The sequence below is a fragment of the Camelus dromedarius genome, chromosome 28, assembly GCF_036321535.1.
Source record: "Camelus dromedarius isolate mCamDro1 chromosome 28, mCamDro1.pat, whole genome shotgun sequence".
Classification (NCBI taxonomy): domain Eukaryota; kingdom Metazoa; phylum Chordata; class Mammalia; order Artiodactyla; family Camelidae; genus Camelus; species Camelus dromedarius.
In genome coordinates, this window is record NC_087463.1 from 16,926,064 (window position 1) to 16,951,435 (window position 25,372).

The 25,372-nt window shown below is 43.1% G+C and overlaps 1 protein-coding gene and 1 long non-coding RNA gene across 10 annotated transcripts in view; one reads left to right on the plus strand and one right to left on the minus strand.

The window, feature by feature from the left end:
• The window catches only part of CDH20 (cadherin 20), a 178,216-nt gene extending 169,784 nt beyond the window's left edge, over positions 1 to 8,432 (plus strand). For all 3 annotated transcript variants that reach the window (XM_064480386.1, XM_031441804.2, XM_064480385.1), the window contains 2 exons: positions 2,986 to 3,237; positions 7,344 to 8,432. In XM_064480386.1, the coding sequence (XP_064336456.1) occupies positions 2,986 to 3,237; positions 7,344 to 7,849 (758 nt within the window). In that variant the 3' untranslated portion in view covers positions 7,850 to 8,432. The remainder of the gene's footprint in view (positions 1 to 2,985; positions 3,238 to 7,343) is intronic.
• Positions 1 to 25,372, minus strand: part of LOC105088992 (uncharacterized) — a 723,199-nt gene that overhangs the window by 576,497 nt on the left and 121,330 nt on the right. For 3 of the 7 annotated variants that reach the window (XR_010378187.1, XR_010378188.1, XR_010378191.1), the window contains exons 6-7: positions 22,079 to 22,126; positions 19,602 to 19,733 (exon numbers count right to left, since the gene is read on the minus strand). This is a non-coding gene — a long non-coding RNA (uncharacterized LOC105088992). Of the gene's footprint in view, positions 1 to 7,893; positions 7,946 to 11,425; positions 19,486 to 19,601; positions 19,734 to 22,078; positions 22,127 to 25,372 lie in introns of those variants that run through there. The other 4 variants (XR_010378192.1, XR_010378190.1, XR_010378189.1 and 1 more) reach the window with 4 other exon arrangements.

Consider the following 25,372-nt stretch of genomic DNA (forward strand, 5'->3'; position numbering starts at 1 on the left):
AAAGAGTCATGATTTAGGCATACCCAGTCTTAGTCTCAAACATCAACTGTTTGAAACTTAAAGTATTAACTCCGCCCCACATGATATTCTGCTGTTAAAACTAGGGAATATCAAACCTGGTTTCTTCTAAATGGGAAGCATTCTTCCAGATCATCTCTTTAAACTTCTACATGAAATCATCAAATCACTGTGCTAATTCTGAAAGGGAGAGTAATATAAATTATAACAACAGAAGTACCTCACTTAAATATCTTGATATTTTCACTGGGTCAAATTTTGAAGTATTCATTTATAGACTTCACCTGGAAACCCTTCCTGCAAAAAGTCATTTCAGCCCCTTCAGGATTGGTTTTAGAGTGGAAACCCTGGAGCAAAAAATAACACATTATACTGTTTCTTCAAATTTTCAGCTAATTGCCACTACATTCCTTCACTCTGATATTTGTCAGAATCAACACAGAAACAATATGCAGCAAAATGCTGCAAATTTCTTAGCGATGACCTTGGGCACCAATTCATGAAGCCCATACCTTAAAAAGATGGGCTACTGGAACACGATGACTGTAAACAGAAATGACTTATCTCTTGGAAGGTTTTCCAAAACAGACGTCAGCACAACTTCAGTAGAAAGAATGAACTGTTAATCTGCTCATGACAATTACCCTTGACCATCCTTTACGGAGGTTCATTAAAAATTGGCCAGTATCTGATGTGGTGGATCTACTGTCAAGCCCCCCAATTCCTGTGCCCAAAACATGGTATTGATTTATGAACACGATAGTGCACTATCTCAAGTAAAGTCTTTCTTACTTTTTTTAAATCCCCAAAGCTTTATTTGACATTATCAATAATCTTATAAAATGTTAAGGAAGTTACTAACCTCTCTGATTCTTATTGTCTCATTTGATAGATAAGGAAAGAAAGCAAATGGCCCAAGATCAGAGAGTAAACAACATTAAAATTGGGACTAGAAGTCGGGACCTTCTGTTTTAGCTACAAAAAAAAATTGTCACCTTGGAAACAGATACTACTTCCAAGTGGGTTATTCAAGCTCTAATTCCTACACTCAACAAAAACTTTACAAATGGCTAGACTATGCCAGCTTTTTTCTAGGATTAATCTCAGCAATGTGATGCTCTGATTTTTTTTCTTTAATCTTAAGTAATTCTGAGATCAAGAAATATCTGATGTGTAGTAGGCATGATGTAATACTTACATGAAATTCAGTTCTTGTCTGGGATTCTAAAGTGTCATGAACTGGCCTCAATTAAAATGAAAAATAAAAATAAAAAAGATTTCTGTTTTGAGAAAAATTTGATTTCTGAAAAAAAAATTAAAACAGTGAAGCAGAACTAATAGTACTTAGCTATTAAATCTGGAAAACACAAAAGAGGGTGGATTGTGCAGTAGGGAGAAATATGGATACAACCTTCAGGTTGGCAACCAACTGCCAACTTAGACAAAAGTCCAAGTACCTAGCACATAAGCACTCAATATAATGACCGCTACCATGGAAAAGCAGGGGGAGGAGGAAGTGGAAAAGTAAATTAAGGAATAACGGCTTTGTCAGAACAGGCTAAGTTACACTGTGGGAACAAACACCACCAAAATCTCAGAGGTTTGATGCAACCAAACTTAGTTTCTTGCTCACATAAAGCCGACTGTGGGTCTGAGCGACCAAGGACAGCTGCCCGTGTAGAGGCTCCCAGGTTGTGTGTGTCTCCTTCTCAACTGCTCTTCCACGTGCTGCACAAGGCGAGAGGGCATGACAACCACATACCAGCTACTACATGCTTCTGCCTAGAAGTGACATGAATCACTTTTGCTCATTTTCATCATCTAAAGCAAATCATACAGACATGCCCACACTCAAAGAGGGTAGAAAAGTATAATCAGTTATTATATCCAGAAATATTGATATCGGTATGAATAATGTTTACTTTAGTTAGGCTCTCAGAATTTTTTAAGTTCTAGACTCTTCCCCGTGAAATGTGAACACATCCAGAAGATCTTCCATACTGATGATGTCAGCTTTGGGACTCACTGCTTATATGTTCTAAAACATCTCTCAAACCTTTCCTTGGCTGAAAAAGATACAAGCTCTGCAAAAAATATATCTGATTTATAATTCAAACCCACTCAAGAAAACTTGAGCATATAGATGAAAAAATAAAAGATTCCAAAACATTACACTAGGCAAATATATAGACACACACATCAGCTTTGTGGAAACACATCAAACAATTTTGCTAATCCCCTTTAAAACGAAGGGGAAAAAAAGTAGTACTGAATTTTCACTAAATTCACATTAATTGCTTAAACTCAGACCACCAAGTAGCAGGAAATTACAGGGTGTGTCACATGATTAGGGGATTTCAAATAAGCTTCTGCTAAATGAGCAGGTTCATCAGAAAGCACAGGAGCTGGTGAACACATTTCAAAGGCATGGAAGAAAATAGCAAAAGATGAGAATTCCAACCAAAGTGGCAAAGATAAGCAATCTGCCACAGCCACGTGGGGTCCTCAGCATTCCTTTCCTGGAGGCACGAAGCAGCACCCGGGCCCTGGAGAGCTGCTGAGCAAGAACTAACGGGCACCACAAGTCGCCAGTGATTGCTCACTTCTGTCAAGCTCTCCCAGGGACATTTCAGTTAGATCTGAAGTCTGACAGTTCGCCCTGGGCACTTTATGTCACAAAGGGTAAGACAGACTCTCAAAAAGGGTTTCTCTCCTAGACCTCAGGGTTTTGCCTAGAAGCAAGGAAAAATCTTGGTTTCTGACTCCAGTTGCTGATCCCGACAAGCCTGCCATGGCTGTAGTCAAAGGCCTCCCGGGATGCTACCCCTTCCCTCTCCTCTGCACACCAGGTTCCTGCCCCCGGCTTTCCCCAATTCCCCCAATTTATTCACTTGTCGGTTCTTCCAGTTTCCTCTCCCCCTCCTCTTTCTTCTTCTGTTTGTCAATCCCGGAACCTGTCTTCTGCAGATAACACTGCCCGGATTCTAACTAGGAGGTCTGGCTTCCGGCAGCAGGAGCAGAGTGTCTTTTACCTGCCCATCCTGATCACGGACAGTGGGCAGCCAGTGCTGAGCAGCACGGGCACGCTGACCATCCAGGTGTGCAGCTGTGATGACAGCGGCCACGTCCTGTCCTGCAGCCCCGAGGCCTACATGCTCCCAGTCAGCTTGAGCCGCGGCGCCCTCATTGCCATCCTGGCCTGCATCTTTGTCCTCTTAGGTGAGTAAGTGGCTCCTCTCTAGCCTGTAGGGACCTGCAAGTGCTGACTAGATACCGTTCCCTATTACCCTCGCACAGCTGTCCACAGCTGGTTTTCCACACTGTGCTTACTGAAAAGGTGGCAGAGTAACGCTGGAGAGAAGTAACGAAATTGAAGAGAGTCCCTTCCTTGAACGAACTCATGGCCTCTTTGACCAGATCAAAGCATACTTATTTATCAAGCATCTACTATGGGCCAGAATGCCATTCTAGATTAATAAAACAGAAATGTCCCAGTCTTCACACAGCTTACTTCAAAACAAAACAAGTTCATTTTGACGTTCTAGAACCAAGATGATAATTTTGGGCAGGATAGATGATGAGCTTTTCTAACCCCCTCTTTTCAGATAAGTAGCAGCCAAGTCACAGAGAGGTAGTGGCAGGCCCAAGGCCAAATCTCAGAGGCAGAGCCAGGACTGAAATGCAGGCAGGCCCTGCACTGTGCACCCCTGTATCTGAGCAGCACAGCCCTTCTTCCAAATACTCATCCCCAGATTCTGGAGGTGGTAAATGGTAAGAGAAGGGGGAAAGGACAGGGAGTCCTCAGAGAACAGGAGACACAGGTGGGTGACATTTTAAATAGGTGGTCAGGGAAGACCTCACTGATTAGACCTTTGAGCAGAGATCTGAAAGAACTGACAGAGCGAACCACGTGCACCTGGGAGGATAAGCTGTTTGGGGGCATTAGTGCCCCCTCCAGGTACCATGGCCTCTAAGCAGCGCCAGTGTGTCTCTGCTGGTGAAATAAAAAGGTATGATGACAGGCCAGTGGGAGAGCACTGTTGGGGTAGAGGATCCTTTCTTCCTCATCTAAAGTCATCTGCAAAGCAGCCACCCAGCTCCCTAGTACATAAGGCCATTCATGCTATTGTTTTCAAAATCCACACTGAAAAACAAACAATAAAACATCTAAACCAACTCCTGAAACCAAAGAAATATCTATACATGTCTCCCAACCCTTTTGATTGAACTAAATCATAGTATAAATATTTTGCTTAGAGAAAAGCAGACTTCGTAACATTACTCAATATGAAAGAAATCCTAGCACTCTATAAGGGAAAAGAGTAAAGCACTGGGGATTTAAATTAGAACTTAAGCCCTTATCTCAGGTTTACTTCCACACCAAAAGACTGAGTCAGACCAAAGAAAGACGGTCTGACTGCAAAATGTCAGTGCTGGATTGAATTTCTAGTAGGTCTGTGGAATACGCTTCCCCCAAAACATTTAAAAATACACGTGGTTTAATTCTGTTGTTTTAGTTCAGTGCTACGGGGAGAAACTGCATAAAGAAGTAACCTTTCTAAGTCCTTGGATCTCTGGATCAGAGAGAACTGTTAAGAGTTTCAGGTCCCTTTCTGTATTGACAAATAAAACCCTCTTGCAATTCCCCGAGCGTCCATAAGGTGGCATTGGGAATCCTCAAGTGCGTAACAGGATAACCTGCAAGAGGCCTTTGAAGAAACTTGCTCCTAGGAGAAATTTCCAGTCTGGCTGTCCTTACTTCTTCTTTGGGAAACGTCTACATTGTAAGTTCACCCTAGCCCACAAACAGTAAAAGGAGCCATCATTACAGAAAGACTGATTTAAACAGACTAGCACGAAGAGGCTCTCAAGTCAGAAGTGGTGTGCAAGGAGCAATTTATTTTGTGCAACCCCCAACCCATTATGTCTTGTCTTTTGAACTGTACAGGATAAACAGACAGTTTTCAGGAGCGAAACTGAGCAAAGCTGTCATGAAATCGTCACAGCTTTAGGCACTTTCATTTCTGAGAGTGTACATCCCACAGCAAATATAATTCATAAAACTGAGCAAGACTGAATTACAGTTGATTTATCCAAAGAAGTACTACATTTTGTGGACCATTAAATAAACATGTTAACTTTGACTATGGATTTTTTTCATGTGTCAAATATGTATCTAGTTCCTGGAAAATCTCATAGGCCCGATGCACAGTGCCTATATTGTGCATAATAAACATTCCCAGAAGTGCTTCTCTCCTGTCAGGGAAGCCTTTCAGCTGAATAGGTTTTTTCCCAAAATTTGATTTTCAGGAGGTTATAAAATTATTGTTATTTAGATCAGATTACCTAAAAAATAAGATATGTAGCAAGCAATCTTTACTTTTCAAGAGTTCTATAAACTGTGTAATTCTCTATCATCAGAATTTCTTTCAGTAGAAACTCAAGACTTTCCTAATTTTGTTTCCCAGCATTTTCTAAAATACCACACCTATCACTTCAGCGTCAGCTGTGTGAAGGTCTTCCCAGTCCCCTAAGAGGAATTAACTGGCTCTGCTTCTGTATTCGCTTCTAAACAACTGTAACTCTACGATAGTTCTTACTACCACCTGATTCATATTAATTAGTAACGTCTATCATCTCCTTAGATTGCAAAACTATAAAAGCAGAAATCATGTCATAGTCAACATTGTTCCTTCACTGCTTCGGATAGTGGCTAAAAAATATCTGAGTTTAGAAACTGGTTACTGAATCCCCCAAACACAGCAAGTTCACTTAGAATCCCGCTTTTCCAATGTGCCGTCATACAAATCACACCCCAGCCTCTGATGCCCAGTTCAAGCCTCCACTTCCTTATGGCCCAAACAGTTCATTTCTCTGAAACCCTACAGTCCTGTAGTCTATGAGTTATATTTTTGCACAAAGAGATAATATACAAGAGTACATAATTGTTTTTTCCGTGTGTATTTTGTCACTTGAGCTATTCAAGACAGTAACTGCAATTTACAAAAACACATTCCACATACAAATTTTAAAAGCCATTATGGTGATTTTGTTTAAGCTCGTCCATAGTCTTACTAGGCATATGACTGTATGCCATTTTTCCCTCCTTGGATAAACGGGGGTCTTATTTTGCAGTGTTCTCAAGCTGTCCCTGTTCACCAGCAGTAACAAAGCATGCCAGAAAAAAAAAAAAAATCAATAGCAATACTACAGCTAAAACCTCAACACACTTCCTGGAAAACATTTTCACTCACAGAGATAAAAACAGTTCAGTGGAATTATCTCTCTCTCTCCTTTAAACCCTAGTGGAAAAAAAAAATTACATTTGTTGGGATAAAATTTTATCCAAGCCTGCAAGGGTACCTCTAACAGTGTGGTGCTTCTTTGATAACATGATGAATTATATAAAACGTCACTGCTCATTCCCTCCCTTCCATGACATCCCTGGATGCAGAAAGTCACATCCATCTCTCTCATGGAAAGCTTTTCCGAGGAATCTGAGTTAATTGGGCAATGGTAGTCATTTTGCTCTTAGTTTTTGGAAGAAATATAAGACTAAGACTTTGGCTCATGTTTAACATATGTGTCTATATGCATATACATGAACATATGACTACAGATGACCTCTGAACAACAGTGGGGTGGGGTCAGGGGTGCGGACCTGCCCTGCACTAGAAAATCCGCGGATAATCTATAGTCGCCCTCAGTATCCACCATTTTGTATTCATACAACCAGTCTTAGCTCATGTAGTGCTGTAAGATGTATTTATTGAAAAAAAATCTGCACCTAAGTGGACCCCAGTAGTTCAAACCCATGTGGTTCAAGGGTTAGTTGTTTATTTAGAATAGGCTCCTATACACATGCTAACTTGAAAAAGCAGGATTTCGCCTGGAGAGTAAGATTTTCACATCACAATAAAGAAATGTCTGCTTCTCCTTATCCAGCCAGAAGACATACCTGATCTTTAGCATACACGCCATGGCGGGCCACAAGGCTTTGTGCTTTGTTGGTGAGATTTTTACATTGGGTGGTTGGGTGTACACACCCACACACATTTCAAAGTGGTAAGGAGATGCAAAGAGACTTTATTGCCACTTCTAACTGAACCACCTGGCATCAAGTCACGTGGGGGTCACCTGCTACAAACCTCCAGCCGACACGGCAGAACGAGTGAGAACAGGGTAGACCCTGTGGTGCAAAACACCCAAACGCTGCCTCTGAGCTTACCCTTTTCCCCTACCTGTGCTAACCAAGAAGAGCTCTAGTCGCGGCCCACGCAGCCGGGTCTCCTCCTTGCCTACCTTGTCCTCTGTGTCTCTGGCAGTGCTGGTTCTGCTCATCCTGTCCATGCGGAGGCACCGGAAGCAGCCGTACATCATCGACGACGAGGAGAACATCCATGAGAACATCGTCCGCTACGACGACGAGGGCGGCGGCGAGGAGGACACCGAGGCCTTCGACATCGCGGCCATGTGGAACCCCCGGGAGGCGCAGGCGGGAGGCGCCCCCAAGACGCGGCAGGACATGCTGCCCGAGATCGAGAGCCTCTCCCGCTACGTGCCTCAGACGTGCGCCGTCAACAGCACGGTCCACAGCTACGTGCTGGCCAAGCTCTACGAGGCCGACATGGACCTGTGGGCCCCGCCCTTCGACTCCCTGCAGACCTACATGTTCGAGGGCGACGGCTCGGTGGCCGGCTCGCTGAGCTCCCTGCAGTCGGCCACGTCGGACTCGGAGCAGAGCTTCGACTTCCTGACGGACTGGGGGCCCCGCTTCCGGAAGCTGGCGGAGCTCTACGGGGCGTCGGAGGGGCCAGCGCCCCTGTGGTGACGGAAGCCGGGAGGCCGGCGCGGGGCCAAACCCAGCCGTGCCGGGCGGGCGGAGGCTTCGCGGACCAGGCGCGGCCGACACAAGAGCAATACCGTCCTGGAGAGAGAGGATGGGCTGAGCGGGCGGACGGAGCTCTCTCTGGATCAGCTTTACCGGGTTAGATTAAGTTAAATAGTCAAAAGGAAACACAGGAAGAGGGGGGCAGAATCTCCAATGACCTTTTCTTCTTTTTAATTTGTGTGACACTCTATTCAAAGGCGTGGAGTCCAAGGCTCAGTATGGCAACTTTGGCTTTTCTTTGCCATTCACCAAGGCCTTTGACACTGCTGCCTCAAAGAGGCTGTGCTTTTCAATACATAGGTGGCAATGGGAAACAGAAAAGTCTATTCTTCTATGTTTTTTTTTTTAAATCTTATTTTATTTTCCGTTTAAGAGTTTTGCTGGCTCATCACACCGCACAAACCAACCCACACAAAAGAACACTGAAATAGTCTTCTTCGGTGAAATTAACCTACTCGATCTGGGATGGATGGAATTTCTTTTAACTCTTTTAAGACAAGGTTAAGGCCAAATTGGCCTTGCATGGGGGATGGGTGGGGGTGGGTGGGAGAAGGAAGAGGCATTGATTTTAAGCTCAAGTTTAATGGCTGAACCGAGAGTCGTTGGCATCACAACAAATCCACTTCCATGGAGTTAGAGTGCTCTTGTTCTCCAGGCCCTTTAACTGTGCCCCTGCTAAACTGTTCAGAAGGAAACCAGAAAATCTGCCTCTTTGCACTGTAGATATCTCTTCCATGTGCCAAATGTGAAGATTAGATGCAACAAATGGAAGCCAAATAAAAAGAAGTATCTGATAAAAGCATGGGTTAGAGGGCTTTCCTAATCTGTGTGAGGTCAATCCAAGGGATGTTTACATACTGTAGATAACCTACTTGAACAAAAGTCAGTATTATAGAGAATAAATGGATGTAAGAAAATTACATGTATAAGTTTTGTATATTTGTTAATAATTTTGGTAATAAATATGATGTACTGCATCTCAGTACCTTAGCACTTCTTTTAATAAAAGTTAAATAGAAGGGAAGGTCTATTGCACATTTGTTTAATTGCTGAGCAGGTAACCAACAGATGGCTCTGTGATCCTGACCTAGCCTCAGGTTCTTGGGGCTGTGGCTGATTCATAAAGCAAAGGCAACACTAAAGATGTATGAGGCTGTGCGTTCTATTTCAGTCACTGACCAGATGAATGTATGGTTTAAACTGTGAAGCGCTTAAGCTTTTCATGAACATTCTTCATCTCCCCCGTCTCTGAAAAGAACAAAGGCTGGCTTGATAACATCAACAATACAATGGTGAAGTCAGCCCATATTTTTTCATTTTGTGAGAGGGTATTGCACATAGCCACCAATAAAGCAGGCCCCTGTGCTACTTCCATCTCTGTTCTGCTGGCAAATCAAGTATGTACCAAAAATATGTACACATATGCATCAGATTTGTACATCTTGTCAATACTGGATGAGGTCACAGGAGACTAGGACCATATGTTATTCATTTTTCCTTTACCCACAGTAGCTAACAGAGCCCTTTGCATACAGTGAGTGTTTAGTAAGTGCTTAATGCTTAATGGGTACATGATGGAAAGGATCTCTTTCTTTGACATCCTATTATTAAAGAATATTTTACACAATTATCCTCACAATTGTAAACAAAAATAGTTTTCTGAGTGTCTTGACTATAGGTTCATAAATTTAAAAAACTTTTTTTTATTGAAGTACAGTTACAATGTGTCAGTTTCTGGTGTATAGCAGCACAATGTCCCAGTCAAAAAAAAAAAATAGCTCAAGAGATTCGTAAATTTTAATGTGTGTCAGAATCACCTGGAACACTTGTTAAACTATAGCTTGTTGGGCCTTACCTCCAGAGTTTCTGACTCACTTGATCTGGGGCAATTTGCATTTCTGACAAGTTACCAAGAGATGCTGATGCTGCTGGTTCAGAGACCACACTTTGAGAACCTCTGGTATATGGTCACTCTTTCTCAAACATACAAAGATTAGATTGTCAGCCCGCTTGCCCTGGGGTCCACTCCATCAGTAGAATGGTGTTGTTGAATTTCTTTTCCAGCAAAAAGACACTTTGGCAGAAACATGTGAGAAGGCTAGCAAGGGTCTGGGAGCCAGCAGGATGTGCTTCATACTTTATTATGTGGTATACTAACAGCCGCACAAATTCTCATCTTCAACCTTCAGCATACTAACCCTTTCCTCCATGAAAGGCAGCTCAAGTACATCCTCTTTGAGGGTGAAGTATGATGTACAAATAAACTTAGCAAAGAAAAAGCATGAATTCTCGTCCAAACTAGGCTTTACAATATAGCAGTTATGTGAATGTGGGCAAATTAACCCTGTAACATTCCTTTCTGTAACTAGCCCTGGGGATCATTGTTTGACTCTCTCACTCTATGTTGCATGTTTTAAAAACTCAGAACAGCTGTTATCCTAACCACAGGGGGTTACCATGCCCCATATCCCGCAAATGTGGTCCCCCATGATACAGGGTGTGAAGTGATTAAGCAGAATCTCCCGGAGCTTCTGGTCCCTAGGAGGGTGTTTAACGGTGTGACACAGGAAGTGAGAGAGAAGTACAGAATAGGAGCTCCATTTCAGCTCACGCTCTGACCAAAAAGAGACTCTTCCCTCCAAATGAGTTTTAAGATTCCCTTTCCACTGCCACAGTTTACCACAAATGCTGGTTCCTCAGCAAATAAAACATCTTCACCACCAGACAGAATGCTGAGTGTGAGCAGGTTAAGCAAGAGAGCTGTAAAATTATTCAGCCATTTCTTTGTTAACAGGTTAAAGCAGATAGCCTTTAATTTACCTTTATTAAAGGCTATTAAAGGAGCATCTGTGGAAATCAAATGACTCTTTTTAGAACTGTATTCTGAACAAGATGTCATCTTCATAACAGAGGTAAATAACCTTCAAGATATTTTTATGTACAAATACCTGGATTTGGAAGGCTTCTGCTTGATCCTAAGGGTCAAGGTTCTGATTTAGGGAGTAGACAAAATTAGATCAAGAAATCTTCTTTTTAAAACGATCTGCTAATGAGACATAACTGTCTCTTCTGATTCATGTGGTGCAAAAATTATGAGTACTAATTTATAGTATGTGTCATTAACTATAACATCAATCAAAACCACAATTTTTCTTAAGTCTTTCTTCCTGGGACAGGAAGCTGGCAAATCCTGACCCATGTGTCTGTCCAAACTCTTGGTTTTATAATGATTGCTGGATAACTGATGATGTGGGTGTTTCTTCCACTCCACTATTTTAGCTGCTGGGGCCACCTTTGTGATGATGATGATGACAAGGTCTACTTCCCATCTTAGAAAACCTTAGATCACTTCGCTGAGAGTATCCACTTTAAAAGGCAAATAAAACTAGCTATGAGTCTTTTCTAATTTTTCAGAAGGGCTGAATTCTAGCTCTTCTTTTAGTATTTCCACTTCTTCCTCTTCCTCATCAACTGTTTCACTACCATTGCTGCTTGGAAAGACACTAAACATGGTGGTATAAAACAACAATCATTTTATTGTGCTCACAGATCCTGTGGGTCGGTTGGGAATTCAGGAAGGATGCATTAATGACACCTCTCCTCTGCTCCACAATGTCAGAACCTTAGCTGGGGTGATTCAAGGGCTAGGACTGAACTCATCCAAACACTTGCTCACCAATATGTCTGGTGGTTGATGTGGCTATCAGCTAAGACCCCAGATGGAGCTGTCAACAAGATCTCCTCATAGCTACTTGGGCTTCCTCACATCATGGGGTCTAGGTTCCAGGAGTGAACATCACAAGAAAACTAGGCAGAAGCTGAATCACCTTTCGTGATTTCAGAAGTCATATAGCATTACCTCCAAAGAAGTCACAGTTCTCTTCATATCGAAAAAGAGGGGACATAGACTCCACCTCTCAATGGAAAGAGTATCAGAGCTACATTGTAAGAAAAAATAATGTGCCCATTGCTGGAAAACACAATCAGCCATGTTGCCTTTCCATTTTTTTTCTACCCTGCCTCCTCCCTCTCTGTCCCAGGAATCACTTTGGATTGTATTCACTATGTCTTTTCTCTCTTCCCTCCCCCACCTCTCTATAGAATACATTCTTGTTCCAGAGGTATATTATTCTCTGAAATTCAGTTTTATTCCCACCATGCCATACTTTCAGAAATAAATTAATATTTCATGAAAATACATAGCAAAATATCTGATATATAACAGATACACAATATATTTTAATTGAGGAATAATTAATATACAATGAACTACAGGTAAGTATACAATTTAATAAGTTTTGACATATGTACACACCCATGAAGCTATCACCCCAATCAAGATAGTAAATATATGTTATCCTCAAAATTCTTCTCACACCCCACTGTAATATGTTTCTCCCATCCCTGCCAATCACCTCTCCCCAACTGCAAGCAACCACTGATGAGCTATCACTATGGATAAGTTTGCATTTTCTAGAGTTTTATATAAATGGAGTCATACGATGTGTACTCTTTTTTTTTTTGTATTGGGGGAAGGGGGTCTGGCTTCTTTCACTCAGCATTATTATTTTGAGATTTATTCACACCACTGTGTGTATCATTAGTTGTTGCTTTTTGTTACTAAGCAGTATTCTTTTACATAGATATACCACAACTTGTTTATTCATCCATGTATTCATTCACATAGTCTGTTCATGCTGCCAAAATAAAGTATCATAAATTGGGTGGCTTAGATAATAGAAATTTATTTTCTCTTAGTTCTAGAAGCCCTAAGTTCAAGTTCAGGATGCCAACATGGTCAGATTCCAGTGAGGACTCTCTTCCTGGTTTTCAGATGACCACCCTCTCATTGAAACCTTACATGGTGGAGGGAGCAAGCAGGCTCTCTGGTGTGTCTTCCTATCATAGCAGATTAGGGTCCCAACCATATAACCTCATTTAACCTTAATTACTTCCTTACTCTTAATACAGTCACATTAGAGGTTAGGGCTTCACATATGAATTTGATGGTGGGGGCACAATTCTGTCCATAGCAATTCATATGTTAATGGTCATTTTGATTGTTTGCAGCTTTTGGCTGTTACAAGTTAAGTTGCTAAGAACATCTGTGTGTGAGTCTTTGTGTGGACATATATTTTCTTTTCTCTTTGGCAAATGCTTGGCAGTGGAATGGCCAGAGTCCTATGGTAGGTACGTGTTTTTCTTCTCATTTTTTAAATTGTCGAACTATTTTCCAAAATCTTTCTTACCATTTTACATTCCCACCAGCAGCATATCATATGGTTCCATTTCCTCTCCATCTTCACCAACACTTGGTATGGTCAGTTGTTTTCATTTTAGTCATTATAACAGGAATGTTGTGGTATCTCACTGTGGTTTTAGTTTGTGGTTTTAATGACTAGTAATGTTGAACATCTTTTCATGTGTTATTTGCTCCCCACAAATATCTTCTTTGGTGGAGTATCCAGAGATCTTTGCCCACTTTTAATTGAGCTATTTGTTCCCTTACTGTTGAGTTTTAAAATGTCTTTTTATTTCCTGGATATGAGTGTTTTCTCACGTATGTACTTTGCAAAGATTTTCTCCCAGTCTGTGGCTTGTTCATTCCCTTAACAATGTCTTCTGAAGAGCAGGAGTTTTCTGTCTTGATAAAATCCAATTCATCAATTTGTTCCCTTATAGATTGTCTTTTTGATGTCATTTAAAAAGAAAAATCTTCGCCTCCCCAAGATCACAAATATTTTCTTCCATTTTTCTCTAGAACTTTTGTGGTTTTAGGTTTTACATTAGGTCTATGATTCATTTGGGGTTTACCTTTGTAGATTGTTAAGTATGAATTGAAGCTCTTTTTTTTTTTTTTTGACATATGTATATCCAATCGTTCTAGCCTCATTTATTGAAAAAGGCTACTCTTTTTTTTTAACTGCACTGCCTTTGAGTCTTGAATTGTATCTGCCACAAAGATATGTTCAAGTCCTAACTCCCACTACCTGTGATTAGACCTTATTTGGAAATAGGGTCTTCGTTTATACATATAATCAAATGGAGATGAGGTCACACTGGATTAGGGTGAGTCCTAATCCAATGATTGGTATCTTTATGAGAGAAAATTGGACACAGAAACAGAGACCGAGAGGGGAACGCCATGTGGCGACCGAGGCAGAGGTCGGAGGGCTGCATCTATAAGCCAAGGAGTATCAAGGATTGTCGGCAACCACCGAAAGGCAGGAGAGAGACATGAGACAAATTCTCCCTCCAGAAGGAACCAACCCTGCCCACACCTTGAGTTCAGACTTCCAGCCTCCAGAACTGTGAGACAATACATTTTTGTTGTTTTAAACCACCCAGTTTGTGGTAAATTTGTTCTGGCTGCCCTAGGAAACCAATAGAAGCCTTCCGTGAAACACTTTTTTTGTTTCGTTTTGGGGGGGAGGTAATTAGGTTTATTTATTGACTTTAATGGAGGTGCTGGGGATTGAACCCTGGACCTCATGCATGCTAGGCATGCACGCTACCACTGACCTATACCCTGTCCCTATGATGTACTTTTTCAAATCTATCTGAACACAAAAAATAACAGTATGAATCCTTCACACGTCCCTGTCTCTTTGGATCTATAACCCATACACACACCAAGTCGCTTATTAATTAATTAACTAATTAGTGTGTTCATTTGGTGCGATATTTTTTTATTTCGACTCAGCCGTTGCACGTGATTGGAGCGTGTCGCGAGGGCTCTGAAGATGCCCCGCTGTCTGGCGGGTCGCAGGCAGCAGCCGTCCTCTCCAGCTGACTTGGCAACCTGCGAGCAGCTCTCACGGTTCCAGGCAGCGGGGAGGGAAGAATGAATCACCAGATGGCGGAGAAGAGACACTGCCATTCATATGACCCCACCGATGTGGGCTGTGGGCGGTGCAGAGGTTACGGAGAAGGGAGGGAGGCGGGAGCTGCTGACAGCGGCGCTAAGGGAGTGCCCTTTGGTCCTCAGGCACCACAGCAAAAGGCCAGGGTTGAGAGAGGTGCCCCGCACTCGGCTGCAATATGGAGCATATGCACCGCGCCAGTGAATTCCCCCTCGGCTGGGCTCTGCAGGTGGAGAGCTGCCCTGCAAAGCGAAAGAATTAACCTTCAAAGAGCAGGCTGCGTGGTTCCTTCTGCCTCTTGTACTTGACATTCCCCCGCTGCCCCAGGAAGCTGATGCAATCGCGTGTTTCCCTGCCAGCCCCATATGCAGTGAAATTCACTCATCCTAACTGCTGGTCTTCACTGGCCTACTGCGGGGCACTGTCTGGACCGGTGAGTACCTCCAGGACTGGCCTCATCAACCTCAAATTTTTACATTTGCCAATGCCTTCTTGAGACTTGGGCTATTGGACTACATGATGGCCGGAGGAGGGTGAGATTCTCAAATGCAAGGCATTACCTGAGGATGACTACTGATCACACCCAAGAGGGAACTCAGGCCTCATCTGCGCGCTCCAGGCTGACGTCACTGCTGCTAAGCTGCAGCAAAGGGTACAGAGAGGGAAACTGCCAACTATTGAGCACCTACTGTCTGCAGGTACTGTGCCAGGTGCTTTCACACGAATTATTACATTGAAATCATGAGCAGAGCACAGACCTTAAACCAGAAAAGGACACGGAACCATGTGTGAAAACTCACATTGGGTGGTGATGCTGTTGGCTCCTCTGGGAACTATAACACGTAATAAGCCCTGAACACCCCCTTCACCGCTAATTGTTAATATCCCTTCTACACCTTGAGGCCTGAAGGCTGGCCTTTCCGGTGGGCAGTGAAACCAGGTGAGGACAGCCGTCGTGAGTCGCCTCAAACAGGGAGAGTCATGCTTTTGAAATTCAGTCTTATGTTCTTTCCTGAAAGCGTGTATATTTCACTACATATGTAAAGACTATTAAAAAATAGATGGCATTGGATGGCCCCTCATTTTCAGGGATAGCACGTAGCCCACATTAATCTCCTCTCTAAGGAGCAGGTGGCTATTTCTGGAGGACACTGGCCCACTGCCTTAGGTACAGTGTGTCCCTTACCTACAAACTGGGTACAAATTCTCTGTAAACTCCAAGCCACTTGCCACATCCAGATTCCCACAGGGATCTAAGCATATGCCATGTACACCTCAGGCACAATTGGCAAATAGGTTATTTATGGGACTTGGCGGAGACATCTTTATCAGGGTTTTTAGTCACAGTCTCTGTGACAGCACCCACTGTGACAGTGAGCAGGTAAAGTGAATAATAATATATCCAACTTGGAAGGTCAATTCCTGCTCATATTTCTAATTATTAAGTACATCACTATCCAGAGCCTCTCCGCAGCTTGGTCTCCTGCTGTGAAGGTAGGATGTTCATTATTCAGAGTTGTTCTTTTGTGGCAGATGTATAACAGCACCAGTGGAAACTGCTCCAGTGCAATCCTTTAATTTTGAAGAAGAAAAAAAAAGGGCAACGTTTTTTGACTTCTTGAAATGGAAGACTAGTGCTTATTTTTTCTCTTTTCGTTCCAGTGCTGTCCTCACTGTTGAAAGAGTTCATCGGTAAATCCTGAGGCTCCATTAAAATGTAACTTGATTAGGGATCACTCTTTAGCACCATCCTAATTGGTTTGTTTCCCCTCCTGACTAAACACTTTCCTGTGAAGGAAAAGAAAATGATGGGGCTCTCCAATTTTATCTCAAAGAGGAAAAACAAAAAGACACTTGAAGTTGCAGAAAGAGGAACTCACAGCATAGACAGAAGTCTCTACAGGGTCCCTCTAGCCAAAGATAGACTAGATTCAAAAATGCCAACGCAGGAGAAACGTGACCATCTAAATGAGGTTCACACTAATTGCATTACTTGACCATCCTTGGCTAAGTTTTCTATAAGGCCTAAGTAAACTAGATAAATTGCAAACTTAGGTAGAAAGATTATCTTTGTAACTTCTGTATTAAATAATTATAAATGATTGAATACTGATCATAAGACTATTCAAGAGATGACCACATATCCTTTGTCCCGTTCTAAGCCTTTGCTCTTATTATTTCCATTATTACACATGGCCGTGGGTCTAAGAGTTTGCTCAGCCTTGGGTTCAGTTGATTGGCCAAAGTTCCATTCTGCACGGGAGAATGCTCCCTCTCCCAAACTGCAAAGAATGGTGATGTCAATGGGTAACGACCCTGGAGCTGAAGAAATTGGCATCTGAATTCGGTAGGCATTACGGCTGTTCACAAATACTCTAATTACCCTTCCTCCAGGTACACAGCGGGCCTGAACTTCTCCACCGGGTTATGGTTGTATCCGGTCTGGCAACTGCGCTGAGCTAATGAAACATGAACAGGAGTCTTAACAGCCAGTGTGGGGTCTGCCAGTTCCCTGTCCCCTGCTGCAGTGATCTTGAAAGTCTGGGCTGAAATGGAGCTTCTGTCTGCCTAGGTTTCTGAGTGACTGTATTAAATAGGGTCTTCCTGCTGGCCTGCAGCCTGAGCTAGAAATGAGAGCTGTCACACAACAGACACAGCAACTTTCTTAATGTTCAGCCACTGAGATTTTGGAGTTCCTTATTACTGCAGTATGATTTAGCCTATCCTGACTAATGCAACAATGGCAAAAACTGTTTACTTCCCTTAGGAAGAGAAACTAACCAACTGGTATGACCGGTACTCTAAGAATGATGTCATAGAACGATGACAAGTGGCATCTCACAAAAAATACATGTGCCCAATTGTTTTTTCCATGAGAGTGGATTTCATTGATCAATGTACCTTCTTCCAATTCTCCTCAAAATTAATGGCACAAACTTTCGAGATAAAAGAGTAAAATAGCACTGTGCCCAGAGTTGGAAAGGCACAGAGGGCATGTGGTCACGTGACAACCGACGCAGAGACTGGAGTCATGCAGCTACAGGCCAAGGAACGACAAAGGCTGGCAGCCACCCCTAGAAGCTAGGAAGAAGCACGGGCAGGTACGGTCCTTGGACCCCTGAGAGGGAACCAACCCTGCTGACACCTGGATTTTGGACTTCCGGCCTCCAGCTATGAAAGATTCAATTCCTTGATGTTTTATGCGGCCCAATTCTGGCACTGTTAGGACAACATTAGGAAGTAAACAGAGTGACTTTTAACTATACTTTCTCCCAAGCCTCAGCCTGCCTGGCATTTTTATGCTGAGCTTTTACACAGTGGTCCTGAACATTCCTGCACATTCCTGCATTTTAAACTTTAATGCTTTCCAGACCCCTTCCTGAGTTGGGTAAAATAGGGTATGGGGCCTAAACCCTTCTTTAGCCAAATGAACCCCAGTCAAGATCAGAAGCAATGTCCTGCTCAACCTCTCTTTCTTTGTTGTTGTTTGTTATATTCATTCGTTTTACTTGTTAGCTTCCGCAGATAAATGAAAACAACACAGTTGTTGTCTTTCTCTGTCTGACTTACTTCAGTAAGCATAATATCCTCCGGGTGCATCTGTGTTGTTTCAAATGGCAACATTTCATTCTTTTCCTGGCTGAGTACTATTCCACGTCTTCTTTACCCATTCACCAGTTGATGGACCCTTATGTTGTTTCCATGTCTTGGCTATTTTAAATAATGCTACTATGAACATTGGGGTGTGTGTATCTTTTCAAATTAGTTTTTGTTTTCTTCAGATGTATGCCCAGGAGTGGAATTGCTGGATCGTATGTTAGCTCTATTTTTAGCTTTTTGAGGAACCTCCCTACTGTTTTCCACAGTGGCTGCACCAATTTCCATTCCCACTAACAGTGCACAAGGGTCCCTTTTCTCCACATCCTCCCCAGCATTTATTATTCATTGTCTTTTTACAATAGCCAGTCTAACAGGCAGGAGTTGATATCTCCTTGTGGCTTGGATTTGCGTTTCCCCGATGATTAGTGACGTTGAGCATCTCTTCATGTGCCTGTTGGCCACGTTTGTCTTCTTTGGAAAACTGTCTGTTCAGGTCTTCTGCCCATTTTTTTAATCAGGTTGTTTGTTTTTCCGATACTAAGTTGCATGAGCTGTGTATGTGTTTCGGGTATTACCCCTTGTCAGACACATCGTTTGCACCATCTGCTCCCATTCAGTAGGTCCTCTGCCCATTTTGTTGATGGTTTCCTTCACTGTGCAAAAGTTTTTAAGTTTAATTGGGTCCCATTTGTTTATTTTTGCTTTTGTTCTTGTTCACCTTCTAATCCCGCCTCTGACGCCTTCTCAGAACCTAGCACAGCACCTGGCCCACAGCAGGGCCTCCACAGTATTTGTTTAAGAAAGTACAGAACACACACTGTAGAGCACTCCTTTTCTTTCTGTGTCTCTTACGATGTACGACGACTGAATTGCTAAGTCTGTAAGTGTTGGCTCACTTCATAACCAATTACCAAACAACAAACTGGGTCACTTTGGTAGCCGGTCTAAATCAGTTCATCCATACATGGATGCCAACTATTCCACGGTCCATTAATGCCATTCACATCAATAATTACATCAGGGCAACCAAAGCAACAGCCAATCACCAGAGCCAGACTTGGGGGTTTTGAAGCAACAGAACATCCTTAGATCAGTGAAGGCAAAACAACAAACCTAAGACATAAGAGGCAAAAGTAAAAGTTAACCTGAAAAAGTGAGACTCCTTGTGCGTGCAGTCATGTCACCAATGACTGTGTCCACACACCACGGCCCTCAACAGAACTACTTACTCATCTGTTATTCGTCCTAATGAGTTGGCTCCCAGGTCAGGTATCCGCTGGCTTCCATATATACTCTGCTTTCTTTCCAAGCATTTCACAAAGCCAGGTTTCTCATTTTGGCTGGAAAGGAGTCCTAATTACCTAAGAACCAGCACATTTCAATCTCGTGAGGACAAAGTTTCACTATATTAAAATGCAGCCAAAACACAGATTTCTGCCTCACACACAGAAAAGGCCGATTTAAGGTCTTCTCCCCAAATACTTAATGCCTGGGAGGCTCTCCAGTCAGCTTCATCCTTTGAAATCATATCCCTGACAGACAAACAAATTAATCTTTCACTATTAATCTTCCCAATTTCTGCTATTTGAGGGATGTTTTAATTAGCTCAGCCGTGTTATCATTCCTTTAAGTATCTGAAGATATCTGTTCGTTTCCTACTGGTCTCAGGAAGATAACCCCTTCCCCAGAGGTGGCTAAGAAATCTGTATTTGCTTTCAAAGATCTCTGGCTTTTTCTGAGGCAAGAATTTCATATTATTTCCCCTCCACTGCTAATGGTTAAATGTTGAAGGCCTTAGCTAATTTGAGGTGACCGAATCCAAATCATTCGGTGGACATTCCTCTACCTGTACCAGGAACGGACTGTCACAAAGGTAGTGGAGTTCACTGTCCACACCAGGTTCCAGCAAGGTCTCTACCTTCTCAGCATTTCCCTTACAGGTCCTTTCTGAAAATGTAAATACCTCGAGGGAGAGAAACTCTTTATCAAGACATTTTTTTCCACTGCAGCATTGATCAGGGCACAGAAATGATGGAAACTTTTGTAAAGCCAGGAAGAAAAGAGCTCTGACGGTGCCCAAGCAGACACAGAATAGATGCCAAAGGGAGTAGAGACAGAATCCTCGATCTCTGATCAGCACAACACTGTTATTCCCATTTCAGAAATAAGATGAGTCCCTTGGAATGGAGAATGGTACCCTACTGATTGAACAGCAAGAAAGCACTAGATACTTGAAAAGTTTTATGAGTAGAGGACAGAAGAGAAGAGGGCACTGGAGGGCAGTGATAACCTACCTGGCTCCTTCACATCTGTGCCCAGAATGGTCTCCACTACGTGAAAATGTCAGTGCCACCTGTGAAGGTAACACTTTAAGCCACCCTCAATTATGGCTCTGAAGAATGAGGACATGAAAGAGGGAGGCTGGCATGAGGGAGGGGATGCCTGGCTCAGGAATCACCGACAGGGGTGAGAACAGGGTAGAGAGCTGGGGCGACTTGGGGCTCCGGAAATCTGGCTGGGAAAGAGCAGAGACAAAGCTTGTCTCCTTACTCGTTTGAGGTGGTTTTATTCCCGCATTCAGGATGGATCATTTGATGAGAAGCTGGGGGAGAGAATGGCCAGAAGGAAGTCAAAGCAGGGTAGAAAGTGAGCAAAGCCAAAGATTTTCCGTGTAAAATCCAGTGCTCTGAAACCACTACAGTAACGTTTCAGGTCAGAAAACCACAGCTACCCCCTGGACCTGGCCTACATCACGGTGGACATGGCCATATGGCAGCTAGGAATCTCTGTCCTTAAGTTACAGAAAGGTGGACCGATGGTGACCTAGGCAAAGATTTCTTTTTCTCATGAAAAAGAACTCCCACACTGCCTCAGTGGCTCAGTGGTGGCAGGCCAGTGTTGCTACAATTCTCAGCTTGCAAGATGGCAACAATTGCCCCAAGGATCAGATCTTACACTCGTTCAGGGCAGGATGCAGAGGACAGGGCTAGGACACGTTCTCTTCCGGACCTTCATCTTACCAGGGAGGAAGAACCTTTCCCGGAAGGTCCCAGCAGACTTCTTATATTCTTGTTGCTCTATAGCACACACCTACCCTCAGACTAGGGACTGCACCCAAGTTCCCTAAAATTAACAGAAGCCCACTTGATGCGTGTCCTAAATAGGTTTCCCTGCTCTGTTCCATGAGCATGGACGATGGGGGCAGTGTCTTTGGAGGGCTCTAACGCCTACTGCTGATGAGAGTCAAGAGCTGCTGGATCACAGCAGAGCCCTGAAAACCAGCAGAAGCAGGAGACTGCTGGGATGACCCCGAGAGAGAAAAGCATCCACCCCACACAGGCATCCTCTCCAAATTTAGAAGCAAGAACTAGCCTTCCCAGAGGCTCCTTTGAAACTGTTAAGAAATTATAATTAGACTTTGTGCTTCTGCTAAGCCTTTCATCCCAGGAGCTCAGGGCACATCCCTGTATCGTCTCATTAATCTTCACAAGACCATTCGAGGCAGCTGGCATCTACTGTCATCTTTATTTTCAGGAGGAGGGGACCAAGATGTAGGTACAGGTCAATGACCTGCCCGATGTCATATACTCATATGTCATATGCCCGAGTCACCAGCTGGGGAAGGGACCAAAATTGATGGGGGAAGAGAGCTACCCCCAACTCCCCCTGAGGACCCTGAGCAGGAACATGGCGGTCATTTACTTACCCAGATAGTGTGAGTCCTGAAACATGGCCTGAAGGAAGAACGTCAGAGCTGTGGGCAAAGAGGCAAGAGGAACAAGTGTGAGCTATGATTCGCTGGCCAGCAACCTTGAGCAAGTCATTTGCACTTTCTGAATATTTCTCTTCCTTAAATATAAGAATAGTAACATCTACCCTGTCTAATTCACTCAGTTGTTTCAAAGACAAAAGGAATGTTTCAAATGAAACCACTTGAACTAGGACATTGTGTAAAATCTAAGTCCATTGAGGCAGTTGGTAGAACCAACATTTAAAATCAGGCTGCTAAAAAATAAATAGATTAATTCATTAAAATAAACAAAATAAAATCAGCCTGATTAAAAAAAAATAATAATAAAGTAACATAAAATAAAATCAGCCTCTTGCTCTTGGCTCATCACGACCATCCTAACTTGCAATCAGACAATTATACGGGACTCTTTTCAGATGACCAAGAAATTCCTCTCTGCTATTGGATATGCTGTGAGCCTATTTTCAGCAAAGGCTGTAAGGAACATGCAGCGCCGGATGCGGTTATAACTAGGATGTGACCCGTGTCCTCTAGGAAATACAGTCGGGCGGAGAAGGCAGACAAATGAAGCACTAAGACAAGAGACAAGAAGGCTAAACGGGACAGGTGGTATTCAGAGGTTTGGGTCAGCCAGTGGGCTGGGAGGAAGTGAGTGGCGAGAGGGGGCAGTGGACAAAAGCTGGAAAATCCTTAGCTTTTCTTTTCCTTCCCTGGTGTCCATCATTCTCCCCTCTGAGAAAGAGTAAGTCAAGGTGGTAGAGCAGCAGAGGTTGAAGTTTGGGTTTGCTTTGTTTACATCTGCAGGAAAGGATACTTGCAGAGAAAACATTTCCTCTGTGCGCCCAGGGCGCGCCTGTCTCTGCGGGCAGTCTTACTTTCTGCCACAGGAGGGCGCGTCTCCTCCTCCGCTGGTCTCTGCGGCCAGCGCCGCCCAGCCTCCCAGCTCCATCCAGCTGAGCCGGGCTGTGCCTCGACACCTGCAGCCCAGAAGCACTGCAGCAACAGCTGGGGGGCCTGGAAGACCGGGTCACAACACGCCCAGCTTCCAACGTTTCATGTCTTTAACAAGAGCCAGGATAGATGTTCAAAAACAATTAGTCTCCCATCTACAGTGCATTCTACGAGGACAGTAATCCCTAGAAAATTCTCAAGGAGTATTTTTGGAAGATTGTCTATCAGAGAGAAAGAAGCTCAGATTCATCAGGAGGTGGAAATAGTGTCTCTGGCCCTGACACCGATGTCTCCCCCATCCCAGGCTTAAAACAGGGTGGGAACCAATATGACATAGCAGGACACTTGTCCCTTCCCAGAGGGACATCCAGTGTGGTGCTAAGGGGACCCAATAAAAGAAGGAAGGGGCTTCCAGATCTGAGACATGATCAGGGAGGGAAAACAGTTACCTTGCATTTATTTTTGTTTTGATAGTTAATTGTTAAAATACCTGAACTAAGGAAACTATTCGGGCTGGCTCTGCACCAGGCAAGAATTCCTAAATTGCACTAGCTTGGCTGCTCCCCAAAGTCCCTTTGTTCCCTCCACACCCTCGTGTAAACATACCCACCCACCAATACCCTGTATTATTTGTCTCCAGTGAATTAGAAAGAAAGTTCTAAGATAAGGCAGGATGAAACACTGACAGCCAATCAGAAGCCTTTCACTCAAAACTCCCACTCAGAATTAATGGAGGATTGGTTGGTTGGTTTGTTTTTGCCTCCAAAGAGAACTAACTAATTCCATGATTTCTGCCCACTGGATTGGAATGGCTTTAGGGGTAGGAACAACCTAAACTAAACACTCCTAAACTTTGAGATGAATAAGAACTATCACAGCATGGAAAAAAATAAAAATTATCAGCATGCTAAAATTATCCCCTTCTCAAAAAGGAAGAGAAATCTCTGATTAGGAAAAAGATTTTGTAAACTATCTAATAACAACCCAGTAACACCCATAATAGATCTTGAATAATCTGAGAGGTGTTTGGACTAAAATCCCCTTACTTGCTCTAGAATATTTGTCCAGCCACACACCCACAATGTACTGTATATTTTCACAGGTGCTGTCAAAGGAGTGACCCGCCAACACCATCTTCATCATCGGATGAGTGGTTTATCAGCCAGAGGCTGGCTCGGACAGAACACCTGATTAAAGGTTTCTAATCCTAATTTTTTTCCCCTTATTTTGCTGAGCCTGGGTCCTGATGTTTGGTGCACTTCCTGGGTCGTGGATTTCATTAGTATTACTGCAGACACTAAAGAAAACCTCTCTCCAGTCCCCACCCCACAGCAGAACACTATAGGATAAATCTGAATCAGAGTCTAAGTGGAAGAGTAGTCTCCTCTGTAAAACTGGGCTGAGTCCATCTGTGTTCGGGGACATCTCTGTTGATGCTGGGGGCTAGTATGAGAAACAATGATTCATGGAGTTTCTAGAGTGGCCACATCCTTGCTGTAAGGTTGATGTTTCTGAAGTCATACATACATCACTCACCCCAAGGAGATCTGAAGCTAGAAACGTTGAGGAAATACAGGATTAGAGAATGACAATTATGTGATAGTTAATTTTATGTGTCAAATTTACCAAGCTCAATGCCTAGGAGTTTGGTCAAACAGTAGCTGAGTTGCTTCTGTGAAGGTATTTTGTAGATGTAATTAAGGATTATAATCAGTTGACTTTGAGTAAAGGGGATTACCCTCAATAAGGTGGGTGGGCCTCATCTAATCAGTTGAAGGTCTTAACAAACACTGAGATTTATTGGTGAAGGAATTCTGTCTCAAGACAGACATACTCCTACCTGTGTTTCCAGCATGCCGGTCTGCCCTACAGATTTCAATCTTGCCCGGCCTCACTGTGGAGCCAATTTTTTAATATAATTCCCTTTTTTCATGTGTGTATTTGTGTGTGTGACTATGCTGTGTTTGTATATACTTTAAAAAAAATTGTGGGATGGGGGGCAGTAATTAGGTTCATTTCTTTATTTTTTTTTAATGGAGGTACTGGGGATTGAACCCAGGACCTCATGCATGCTAGGCATGCACTCTACCACTGAGCTTATATACCTTCCCCCTTGTATATAGTTTTGATTCTGTTTCTCTGAAGAACATTGATTCATACAGATTTCAAGTGAATCTTTTATTTCTTTGTGCCATCAAGTTAAAACAATGAAGAGATATTCAGTAATGCCATTCTACATGACATTACACATAGCATGGACTCCTCATTTGGGGGCCACCTAGCCCCAACCTAAGAGCC